General features: G+C 28.0%; 2 protein-coding genes across 2 annotated transcripts; both read left to right on the top strand.

Annotated features, from left to right (window-relative positions):
* Nucleotides 1-339: 339 nt before the first annotated feature.
* On the top strand, nucleotides 340-2,800 carry LOC111636185 (tyrosine decarboxylase-like). The gene is made up of 11 exons (XM_023381381.1): nucleotides 340-486; nucleotides 582-784; nucleotides 871-984; nucleotides 1,079-1,130; nucleotides 1,218-1,285; nucleotides 1,379-1,513; nucleotides 1,606-1,716; nucleotides 1,816-1,848; nucleotides 2,141-2,302; nucleotides 2,387-2,454; nucleotides 2,668-2,800. The coding sequence occupies exons 2-11, from the start codon at nucleotides 584-586 to the stop codon at nucleotides 2,798-2,800; spliced, it is 1,077 nt and encodes a 358-aa protein (XP_023237149.1). The 5' UTR covers nucleotides 340-486; nucleotides 582-583.
* A 6,375-nt stretch (nucleotides 2,801-9,175) lies between these two features.
* On the top strand, nucleotides 9,176-12,808 carry LOC111636165 (aromatic-L-amino-acid decarboxylase-like). Its single transcript, XM_023381358.1, has 16 exons — nucleotides 9,176-9,322; nucleotides 9,418-9,620; nucleotides 9,707-9,820; nucleotides 9,915-9,966; nucleotides 10,054-10,121; nucleotides 10,215-10,349; nucleotides 10,439-10,549; nucleotides 10,649-10,681; nucleotides 10,974-11,135; nucleotides 11,220-11,287; nucleotides 11,493-11,563; nucleotides 11,669-11,688; nucleotides 11,778-11,876; nucleotides 11,960-12,061; nucleotides 12,144-12,359; nucleotides 12,473-12,808. Exons 2-16 carry the CDS (start codon nucleotides 9,420-9,422, stop codon nucleotides 12,638-12,640), a joined length of 1,620 nt encoding a protein of 539 aa, XP_023237126.1. The 5' UTR covers nucleotides 9,176-9,322; nucleotides 9,418-9,419; the 3' UTR covers nucleotides 12,641-12,808.
* Nucleotides 12,809-13,236: the final 428 nt, after the last annotated feature.

Here is a 13,236-nt window from a genome sequence, read left to right as displayed (position 1 = left end):
AGCGTATCGACTTCCACTATTTTCAATGGAAAACTTTTTCGACGTTGCATAGAATTAGATAGAATTTAATGATTAAAAATGTTTATTTGTAGACTGTAGATAATCCTTCATCCTTTATGACGTTTGAAATGACTCGCATTTTCTTCCCGACATAACTTTGAAATGTTCGTAAAAACTACGGAAAACCTTTAATTTTTCGTCTATATTTATACATGTTTTATAAATTTTATACTACTTACTTTTTTTTTAAATTGTAACTTTACCTCGGAAAGTATTCCTTGGAAAATTCCATTTCCGCTCTTACAGATTTTTACATTCGATTTCTCTTTAATTTCTTTACTCAATATATCCTGCGTAACGTCACACTTCAACGTCATGCAACGTCACGTTTACCTATGCAGCCATAATATATATAAAATACCATTTAAGCATACGTACACAAGTAATAGTATTCTTCAAGTTGTATTGTACTAGTAGACTAGACAGGTAAGCATTATACATTACCAATGGACTAGAATAAGTATTATACTATTTTATTAATTAATTAACCTTTTATAATTGAAATTTTTTTTAATATTTAGCTATGGACTCTTTAGAATTTCAACTTAGGAGCAAACAACTTGCCGAATGTATCGTTAGCTATAGACAAAACGTTCACACTTTACGCGTTAAAGCAGATGTGGAACCGGGATATCTTACCACTTATCTACCAGAATCGGCACCTAAAGATGGAGAAGATTGGGCAAAAATTATGGCGGATGTACAAAATTACATCATGCCCGGTGTAAGTAGCCTAATTTAAACACATTAAACCAACGCTCGAATAGTCTTTATTGATAATTTTTTTAAAAAATACATTTGTTTCGATAGATTACCCATTGGCAGCATCCTCAATTCCACGCTTATTTTCCTTGTGGTAACAGCTATCCTTCAATACTGGGAGATATGTTAGCATCAGCCTTTGGAGCTGTTGGATTTAGTTGGGTGAGTTATATTAGCTGATTATTTTCCTTTTAATTCTTTCATTGAAACTTTTAATAAAATATTAAATAATTTTTTTAATTAAAAATTCGTATAGGTTGCCTGCCCCGCTTTTACTGAATTGGAAGTTGTAATGATGAATTGGATTGGTAGGATTTTTAAATGAACTGTTATAAGTAGATACTGTGGATTTTTTTAAATAAATAATTTAACTATTTTTTTAAACTTTCATATAGGTAAAATGCTAGGATTACAGGATGAATTTTTATTTTCTTCTGATAGCTTAGGCGGTGGTGTCATACAGGTAAATCTACAGAAAACTTTGATGTTTATTCTTTTAAATATAGCCTATAATAAAGTAAATATGCATGAAGTTAATTTAAAATTTTTTAAATAGGGTTCGGCCAGTGAATGTGTTTTAGTTTGTCTTCTAGCGGCACGTCATAAGAAACTGAAGGAGTTAAAACAACAAAATCCAAAAGTAGATGAAACGATTTTGTTATCGAAATTAGTAGCTTACACTTCGCAAGAAGTATGTATATTTATATATCTCTTCTTCTATATTTTAGAAATAATTGCTTAAAAAAAATATTATAAATTTTCAACAATTATTTTTCATTTTAGGCTCACTCGTGCGTAGAAAAAGCCGCCATGATCGGTTTCGTAAAGATACGACGCCTAGAAACAGATGAAAATTACAGATTAAGGGGTGGCATCTTAGCTGAAGCCATCAAGGTAATAATTCTTTTTATATACGTTTTAAGAATAAGATTAAAACTTTTAATTAAGAAAAAAATCATAAAATATTTCTAACAACTTTCTTTTCTTATGTAGGAGGATCAAGAACAAGGATTAACACCATTTTTCGTAAGTATTATTTGTAATTATTGGCATCTCTTTAACCACATTACTTGATTTTTTGAAAAAAAAAGAAAGTTCTTAATGAATACTAAACTTTAGATAAACAAAAACTGCTTTCGATAATATTGAAGTTAGATAAAAAGAAATTCGAAACGAACTCGTTTCTTAAGCCCCATATTTTTTTCGATACCTTCGAAATTGGATTATAATTAAAGAATCGCCTCATTGGATTATGTTTTATCAACACAAATTTTTATAAACGAATTTCTTTATTTATTTATTCTCTTATTTTTTTTAGGTATCAGCTACATTGGGTACTACTTCTTGCTGTTCGTTCGATGACTTAACCGAATTAGGACCTTTGTGCGAAGAACACGATATCTGGTTGCATGTAGATGCAGCTTATGCAGGAAATGCCTTGATATGTCCGGAATTTCGTTATCTTTCTCAAGGCTTAGAAGTAAGTTAAATAAAATATTTAAATTTCAAGTACACATCCTTCAAGAAAGCAAACATTTTAAATTACTTTTTTTTTTCCTAACAGTATGCCAGTTCTTTTAATGTAAACTTACACAAATGGCTATTGGTAAATTTGGATTGTTCTCTTATGTGGTAAGTATTTGAAATTTATCAAAAGAAATGTTCTGTTTTTAGATATAAAGAATTAAAATAAATAAATAAATAAATAAATTGTTTTACGGTGTCATCTAGTGGCAAGAATATGAAATAATTTAACATTTCGTTTTTATCTTAGTTTTATTAAATTTTCTTATCGTTTTTCATTTATTATTTAATAAACGTGAATCATTTTTTATTTTTGTTCAGGGTCAAAAATAAAACGCACTTAATGGAGCCGCTGACAGTTGATCCTATTTATCTTCAACACAACCAATCCAGTAAGTTTTATTCCTGCATAAAGTGGTGCCATCTGGCAGATAAAAATATAAAAGTTTATTAATTTTCTGTTATTAACTTTTTTTATTTTTTATNGATTGAACGCATGAACACTTTAACAATGTAAGCATATTTATCACGGTATATAAATTTAATGTAAGCATCTATTAAGCGCACAATAGCTGTTGTCTCATTTATTCTAAAGATGTTTACGAAAGTACGAAAAGCAGAATTTTCTACGTTTTGACGTAATTTAATTTAAATAACGAAGAAGAAACATATAAATTCATTTTATCTATCAGTTTTTAATGTCTTAATTTCTATTGAACATTGTAATAATAAAACTCTTACTTGTTAGTTTTAAAAAGCTAAATCTTCAATCGAACTTATTAAGAATGATCAATATGTCATTTGATATACTTTATTTATATTTAATAGTGAATAACTCTTTTAAATTGCTGAAAGCGTACAAATTATTACGATACGAGTAAATTTGAAGCCATTGAAATCAATGGATCATAAATATTGATAGTTGTGAAAGTCTTCTGCAACCCGATGATAGAAAATTGATTCGTGATAAATATAAAATATTTACAAATTTTGTCTCTTGTTAATATTCTTACATCCGATTTGATTATTCTATGCCATTAGGATGAATTTATCTTCCTAATTATAAGATCCTGTATCATTTAGAAGATAATTTATATGCAATTGCAGGCGTGTAAGTTAAATAAATTTAAATGCTTTCTAATCGATTACAGAAATGATAAATTCGTTTAGTTTTATATAAAAATATTGTAAAACTCGGGAGTAATTTTATACGATTGTTCTAACTATTTTCATCTTTAAATAATGTTAGATTTTTTCCCTTCACGTGTTAATAATGGAATTCTTAATTCTTCGCAGAATGAAAGTTATTTATAGTTTTACAGTGAAATTACATGCGATAAATATGAAAATGGTTAAAATTTGTGTTTACCGGAAAATAAAACGCTTCTTAGATATTGGCACCTAAGTGTGAGTACGGTAATTAGTATGCTACTAATAAAGTACAGTAGCAGTAGTAATTGTAAGAGACACTCACCTGATATCGATTAAGAATTTTGGAGACACATCCGTGAGACACACGCAACTGGCGACTAATAACACAAGGCCTTATCCCAGCAGCTGCCATTTCAACAATTTTAAGTCTGATATGATTTGGAAGAGGCCGTCCATTTATGAATACACCACCCAATTGATTGACTCGACCCTGGCCTGTTCAAAATACAAATATTAACTGATATTAATAGCAATCACAATAAACATTAAGTTGTAAACTAAAAAAAAACTTCTAAAATTTAATTTATATACAGGAATAACTTGCACCAAACATTAAAAATGATGGATTCTTCATTGAATAATAGGCTTAAATTAGGCTTAAAGACTCGTGTAAAGAATCAACTTCTTATTGACTTGTGAATCCAATCGCTTTTCACACATGTGTGCAATAGGAATTTAGACTAATTGTTAAATAGATTTATTTAAAGAGAAGTGGGAATTCTAAATGAACTCTGTTTGAGTTCCTTTCAAGTAAATGAAATGCTAAACGTTTCCATCTGTTGATCGTGGGAATAGCGATATCCAGATCTTTGATGAAAGTTTTCAAAGGATTTTAATATCCTTCCCATTAAAAACTATGGTTTACTATAAAATACCCAAATTTTTTACATGTATAAATGCACAAATCTTAGTTTCTTTTACATTGAGATGAATGAATCAAAGATTGCACCATACTAAAAAAATCAATTTTTCTTTTTTTTGTTTGTTGAAGCAGTTTTTATAACTTGGTATCAGAAGGGATTTTTTACAGAAAAATTCTTTGCAAGATATCTCTTACCTTGAAAGGGATAACCTCCAAAAATTGGTCGAACGTTAGCCATTTTTTTTCATGACAAAAGTACCAGAAAGAGTCGAAAATGTATCTAGGATGGTTAGGGTCACCCTAGGATGGCCCATTAAGAGTGTGTGTAAAAGTCTCCACCCCTCCCGGTCCCCCGTTTCCCTCCATTGGTGGAAAACACGCTTGGTTAATATATATGCTCCTCCTTTGGTGCACTTTATCATCTTTGGATGTCACTGATTAGGTAGCAATTGTCCGAGTTGTGATTTATTGATATTGAATGTTACAAACAAAATATTATTCTTCTAGCAATTTTTTTTTATTTTGTAACGAATAGGTCAAGGTTAATAGTAAAAATATGAAAGTTTTGTGTAATATTTTAACATTTACTAATATTAAATGAAATGATTAAAACAGATTTAGGCCTATATATTTTATCATTTACGTTATTTGAAAGGTGTTACTGTATAATTTAAATTTGTTCTTATCCGTTAATAATACAACAATGTAATTGCTATAAATATATGATGAGAATTAATTTTTTGCAATGACATCATGGACAGTTTGCGTCATTTACATTGGGTTGCATCAATGGGTACTTTGGGCCGCATCATTTGGCACGTGTATCTGTCAAAACATAAGTTTTCTAACTTATGTTTTGAGTCAAAAGGTACATAACCTAAAAAAGCATCACCTTCCTAATATTATTAACTGGTGTTAAGTTCTGTAGATGTTTTAATATTTAAACAGTTATAGAGTCTATAATTACTCTGTAATTAATAAATATCACAAGCTTCATTTTGTAAACTACATTACTACAATTTAGTTTAATAAAATTAAACTTTCCGATTTAATCCTCATAACAGCAATTACATAACATTAGGCCTGATAAAAAAAAAAACCTATTTAAAAGGCTTCTGTAATACAAAACTCGAGAGAAAAAATTGGCCTTAGGGATAAGCATTCGACTCATCATGCCTTTCTGGATTCTCTAGAATCTATTTAGTGTATATTAAATATTATTATTTCGAAAGAAAAAATGAAATTTCATTTATTTATTTTTTATGTATTTATATGACTAAAACATAGGAAAAACTTGAGCAAATATTCTTTGTTTACATTAGTATTTATCAATAATTTCACATGTAGCACAAATGTAATCTGTAAACATTACTCTAACACCGGAAATACACTCCTTTAAAATGGTATCCTTTCATTAGTAATAAGAATATTGGTAACTTTTTTGTAAATTTTACGATGTAGCAACTGTATATTTTGTGGTTTTCGTGAGTTTAGTTTTCTAGCTTTGTCATTAAAGAAAAAAAAATTCAATTTAATACAGTAAATCGATTTGAGGAGTTTCGATAGTAACTTACATAGTAAATTACATAGAACTTTTTTAATATAATGTTTGTATTAACAATAATTAGGAAATACAATACAAATTTTCACACAAGATTTGCACTGTTGGAAACACTACACTACACAATAGATAGTTTCCCATCAAATACGTAAAGAGTTCGAGTTCTAATTAATATTCAGAGAATGGATCATATTTAAAAATTATTTATTAAGTTATTTTAACAGTAGGATAAGTATTTACTGATGAAATAAGTGTATTTCCTAGATAAAAAAAAAATAGAGGAAGTATAGTTATTCAACATAGGCTGTTTTAAAGGAAGTAACACCTTTGATGAATAAGATAGCAACTCAATTATATTTTTCTAGTAATGGAAGTAGTTTATTTTCCTCCCACTCAACAGACTGTAACGTTTCTTCTTTTTAACGTAAATGCCGAATCATATAAATTAAACGGTGTATCGATGTATCGTAAATATATTTTATGGTAAAGTACACCTACGCCTTGTATTAATAATAGTGACGTATCATATATCGATTGTTCTTTCAAGTTTTATCGGATAATCTTATACTTATTTATACTTATTTATACTTATTCAGTATAAATTATTATATATTTGGATTTGTATTATTTACAAATGAAAATATGTTATTCAAAAGTACATCTTAATAAAAAAAAATTATAAAAATACAATAAATTTTCGGAAAAAAAAATTTAACTCGATACATATTCCAATATTGATAACAAAGGAGCAGGAAAAAATGGCATTATTTAATTCTTCCGCATGTAAAAGTGGAGAAAACGTCTTAAACGATAAGAATCAACAGTTTGATACGCGGTTTACAGACGTACAGTGATTAAATTAAAGATATTTCATTTCGTTTGGAGGAAATACGCTTAATCTGTTCGGGCTGCTCCACCCTGGCTGTTGAAAGGAGATTTATCTCGCTGTTTTGCGGGTATCAATATTGCGATGGGTGGACAACACGGCTCTTGTTTGTCACTATCCACTCTTCAGATGGATCGACAAAGGAAGTCGATCATTAATCACGGTAAAAATTTTTCTCTCTCTAAAAATTTTTATAAATAACTTTACAATTAAATGAAATTCTTATAAATATAAATAGTAATTTAGACATTTCTCAATATTTAAAACGAATTTTCAGCGGATGGAATCAAAGATCACCGCCGGAAATATTGATACGAAAACATTTCCTGGACATTGAGTAAGCTTCATAATTCCCAATTGTATGTTAATGTACTGTACAGTACTTTAAAATGTTTATCGGCATTATATAATTTAAATATATGGAAAATTTTACAGTAGGACCTCTATTTAACATTATTACCGAAAGTCCATTAAATACAATACACGAATTCATTATATACAATTGTTATAACGTATAATTCTGAATAAAATATTATAATAATGTACTATACTGTACATTGGATAATTTATACTCATTGACCTGTTGGCCTGTCTTTTAATGGATATATTTTGTGTTTTATATATATATTTGTGAATATATAAAAAAAAAAAATTTAAATCTTTTCGTCTGTTAAATCCGAATTGCGCTAAATCGGAATGCGTTAAATTGAAGGCCTAGTGTAATTCACAATGAAAATTGTGTTTTGAATAATAACTATTTTGATTGGCCAGTGGGAAAATTACGTAATTTAAATTTCAAATCGTGTTTATATATAAACATTAAAATAAAAATAAACTAAATTCTTTCAAAATTTTTTCAAAAATCGATAATTAAATTGTATAAACGAAGAAAATAATCAAATAATTAAAATAAATAAATAAATAAATAAAACAAAATGGAAGATAAAAATAGTCGTCTGTTATCTCAAAATTGTTACTGCGCAGTCGCGTTACTAATAGAAACGTGAATATTAATGAATATGGCCAAAACGACAAAATAGCGAAAACTGAATTACCGTTATTTGATTAAAATAAAAATGTAAATAATATATTAATATATTATTTGCGAAGTAGTTAATTAAACGTGTCTTTTTAAGTAAAAATTATATAGGCCTATATTTTTAAATTTTCAAATGTTCAAATTTTAAAATACGTAAAACCATTTCTTTAAAGCGATTGGTTAAACTTGAAAAAGTTTAACCAATCGCTCACTTTCGTTACGATTTAAAAATCGATCTTTATTATGAATTATTTTCAAATTTCTAATGAGTTTTATAAAGATATTTTTCCCAGAATAATACTGATCTAATGAAATTTGTTTAATAAAATTCATTCCGCCATTAAAACTGAATAATTTACTAATTGTTATTCTTTCCCATTAATCGAATAAATTATAAACCAGACGGCAAGTTAAATATTTATTTATCGCCGAGATTTTGTATCTTGCAAATGCAATGAATGCGATTTTGTGGGTTAAAATCGGATAATGCCCGCTATTATATGGCCGTGAACTAAATTTTTTTTTTTTAAAAAAACAATGTTTGATTTCAATTCCGTTGAAATATTATGTAAATTTTTAATTAATTTGTATTTATGTTACAATAAACCAGACAAATATACATTCTATATTTAGAAATTTAGGACTTATTCTATATTTAGAAATATTTATTTTAAACGGAAATACAGTATATATTATACACTATAACTGTTTATATCTTTAAATTAAAAAAAATGTACTATCAATTATGCTATAAACTGATTAAAAATGCCATGTTTTGGCTTTTATAATATATATATTTTATTTGTAAAATTAATTAGTTTTATTCATTTTGCAAATTTTAGATGCGCGCCATGATACTTAAATATGAAAAATTATATATTTATTACTTATATTTTGTATTATAATAAATAAAATTGAGCTTTAAAAATATTTTTTATTCATTGGAAAAGTATTATTTTTGTGTAAAAATGTCATTAGATAGAATTAGATAGAATTTAATGATTAAAAATGTTTATTTGTAGACTGTAGATAATCCTTCATCCTTTATGACGTTTGAAATGACTCGCATTTTCTTCCCGACATAACTTTGAAATGTTCGTAAAAACTACGGAAAACCTTTAATTTTTCGTCTATATTTATACATGTTTTATAAATTTTATACTACTTACTTTTTTTTTAAATTGTAACTTTACCTCGGAAAGTATTCCTTGGAAAATTCCATTTCCGCTCTTACAGATTTTTACATTCGATTTCTCTTTAATTTCTTTACTCAATATATCCTGCGTAACGTCACACTTCAACGTCATGCAACGTCACGTTTACCTATGCAGCCATAATATATATAAAATACCATTTAAGCATACGTACACAAGTAATAGTATTCTTCAAGTTGTATTGTACTAGTAGACTAGACAGGTAAGCATTATACATTACCAATGGACTAGAATAAGTATTATACTATTTTATTAATTAATTAACCTTTTATAATTGAAATTTTTTTTAATATTTAGCTATGGACTCTTTAGAATTTCAACTTAGGAGCAAACAACTTGCCGAATGTATCGTTAGCTATAGACAAAACGTTCACACTTTACGCGTTAAAGCAGATGTGGAACCGGGATATCTTACCACTTATCTACCAGAATCGGCACCTAAAGATGGAGAAGATTGGGCAAAAATTATGGCGGATGTACAAAATTACATCATGCCCGGTGTAAGTAGCCTAATTTAAACACATTAAACCAACGCTCGAATAGTCTTTATTGATAATTTTTTTAAAAAATACATTTGTTTCGATAGATTACCCATTGGCAGCATCCTCAATTCCACGCTTATTTTCCTTGTGGTAACAGCTATCCTTCAATACTGGGAGATATGTTAGCATCAGCCTTTGGAGCTGTTGGATTTAGTTGGGTGAGTTATATTAGCTGATTATTTTCCTTTTAATTCTTTCATTGAAACTTTTAATAAAATATTAAATAATTTTTTTAATTAAAAATTCGTATAGGTTGCCTGCCCCGCTTTTACTGAATTGGAAGTTGTAATGATGAATTGGATTGGTAGGATTTTTAAATGAACTGTTATAAGTAGATACTGTGGATTTTTTTAAATAAATAATTTAACTATTTTTTTAAACTTTCATATAGGTAAAATGCTAGGATTACAGGATGAATTTTTATTTTCTTCTGATAGCTTAGGCGGTGGTGTCATACAGGTAAATCTACAGAAAACTTTGATGTTTATTCTTTTAAATATAGCCTATAATAAAGTAAATATGCATGAAGTTAATTTAAAATTTTTTAAATAGGGTTCGGCCAGTGAATGTGTTTTAGTTTGTCTTCTAGCGGCACGTCATAAGAAACTGAAGGAGTTAAAACAACAAAATCCAAAAGTAGATGAAACGATTTTGTTATCGAAATTAGTAGCTTACACTTCGCAAGAAGTATGTATATTTATATATCTCTTCTTCTATATTTTAGAAATAATTTCTTAAAAAAAATATAAATTTTCAACAATTATTTTTCATTTTAGGCTCACTCGTGCGTAGAAAAAGCCGCCATGATCGGTTTCGTAAAGATACGACGCCTAGAAACAGATGAAAATTACAGATTAAGGGGTGGCATCTTAGCTGAAGCCATCAAGGTAATAATTCTTTTTATATACGTTTTAAGAATAAGATTAAAACTTTTAATTAAGAAAAAAATCATAAAATATTTCTAACAACTTTCTTTTCTTATGTAGGAGGATCAAGAACAAGGATTAACACCATTTTTCGTAAGTATTATTTGTAATTATTGGCATCTCTTTAACCACATTACTTGATTTTTTGAAAAAAAAAGAAAGTTCTTAATGAATACTAAACTTTAGATAAACAAAAACTGCTTTCGATAATATTGAAGTTAGATAAAAAGAAATTCGAAACGAACTCGTTTCTTAAGCCCCATATTTTTTTCGATACCTTCGAAATTGGATTATAATTAAAGAATCGCCTCATTGGATTATGTTTTATCAACACAAATTTTTATAAACGAATTTCTTTATTTATTTATTCTCTTATTTTTTTTAGGTATCAGCTACATTGGGTACTACTTCTTGCTGTTCGTTCGATGACTTAACCGAATTAGGACCTTTGTGCGAAGAACACGATATCTGGTTGCATGTAGATGCAGCTTATGCAGGAAATGCCTTGATATGTCCGGAATTTCGTTATCTTTCTCAAGGCTTAGAAGTAAGTTAAATAAAATATTTAAATTTCAAGTACACATCCTTCAAGAAAGCAAACATTTTAAATTACTTTTTTTTTTCCTAACAGTATGCCAGTTCTTTTAATGTAAACTTACACAAATGGCTATTGGTAAATTTGGATTGTTCTCTTATGTGGTAAGTATTTGAAATTTATCAAAAGAAATGTTCTGTTTTTAGATATAAAGAATTAAAATAAATAAATAAGTTGTTTTACGGTGTCATCTAGTGGCAAGAATATGAAATAATTTAACATTTCGTTTTTATCTTAGTTTTATTAAATTTTCTTATCGTTTTTCATTTATTATTTAATAAACGTGAATCATTTTTTATTTTTGTTCAGGGTCAAAAATAAAACGCACTTAATGGAGCCGCTGACAGTTGATCCTATTTATCTTCAACACAACCAATCCAGTAAGTTTTATTCCTGCATAAAGTGGTGCCATCTGGCAGATAAAAATATAAAAGTTTATTAATTTTCTGTTATTAACTTTTTTTATTTTTTATTTTTCCTTCCAGACGTATCAGTAGATTACAGGGTAAGCATTTTTTAAAATATTTATTTATCTAAAATTATAAATATATAAATTCCTTATGTTTAAATATTTACGAATTTTTCTGATTACAGAACTGGAGTATACCGTTAAGTAGACGATTCCGCTCCTTAAAAATATGGTTTGTTATCAGGAAGTTCGGTATCGAAAAACTTCAAGATCATATCAGAAATGTAAGACATAAAGTTATTTAAATTAAACATTCTTTAATTTAATATATAAAAATTTATTTAATATATTAAAATTAAATTTTTAGCATGTGAAATTAGCTAAAACTATGGAAAATTGGATAAGAGAAGATGAACGATTCGAAGTCATGAACGAAGTACAAACTGGTTTAATTTGCTTCAGATTAAAGGTAATTTAAATATCTATTAAATTATAATCGCATCAAAAGAGTTTAAGATCGATAATAATATTTTTTAAACGTATTTTTTTAGGGTCCGAATCATCTGACCGAAACTTTATTGTACTTTTTAAATAATTCCGGCAACTTTTTCGCCGTTCCCGCAGTCCTGAAAGGAAAATACGTTATCAGATTATGTATCAATGGACCTAGCATGGAAGAAGAAGATATACTTCGCAGCTGGACTTTGGTCACTCAGACAGCAACAGCTCTTCTCAACGTCGGAGAAGTGGCCCATCAGCAAAATCAGGTACAGAATATCATTTCGTCTGGCAGCACTTATCGAATAATTTTAAATCTGCTGCCATCTGGCGTTTAGAAGATTTATTATTAATCTTCTTTATTATCGTTTTACTCTTTCAGGTCAATTTAAAAATCGAGAAAGAGAACAAATATAAGAAAAATATTCTCGAACGATCATTTTCCGAATCGGGAATAATAATAACAACTCACCCAGTTAGCCGCAAGAAGAGAATTTTATCCGAGATTTTAAACGTGGAGAGAGGAGAATTGGTGCCATTAAGATGCTAAGGCCGATCTTTCTTGAAGATTGAAAAAAAAAGAAAAGTTGAATATATTAAATATCAGGGATGTTTATAAGAGCAAACTATACAAGAATAAAAATAAATAAGCGGAATTTACGCTATTTGTAAATTATTGTATTTATTAATATAGGAATTATATTTATTTAATTTAAAGCACCGGATGTATTTTTTTTAAATAAACGGAGAAATAAATTATTTAAAAAAAATTTTTTATTGTCGTTAGTGTTTAAAAAACACAAGAAACGTTAATGCCATCTTCTCACACCAGATGGCGACCGCTTGTAGGTGAAGAAGATTGATTAGAGTCTTTAAAAAATATTCATTATTCATGCTAAGGTTTCGAACTGTAACGAGATTTCGGATTAATTCGCTTATTATGCTAAAAATTCGGGAATAAAAACGTTATAATGGAGCGATGACGAGTCTAGAAAGATGTCAAGAGTACATAATTAGTTTAAACGAGGATAATAAAATAATTCGCCCATTATCTAATCAGAGCAACATAATTATTCTAATGTTTCTATATTGAATACCACTTTATAAATTATTATTATTCCCTTTCGAATAAGAAAGTAATGCGAA

This window comes from Centruroides sculpturatus, unplaced genomic scaffold (assembly GCF_000671375.1).
Source record: "Centruroides sculpturatus isolate CEXI.00-Female unplaced genomic scaffold, Cexi_2.0 scaffold208, whole genome shotgun sequence".
Lineage (NCBI taxonomy): Eukaryota > Metazoa > Arthropoda > Arachnida > Scorpiones > Buthidae > Centruroides > Centruroides sculpturatus.
Note: the sequence above shows the minus strand (reverse complement) of the source record. Positions and strands in the feature narration are given on the sequence as shown.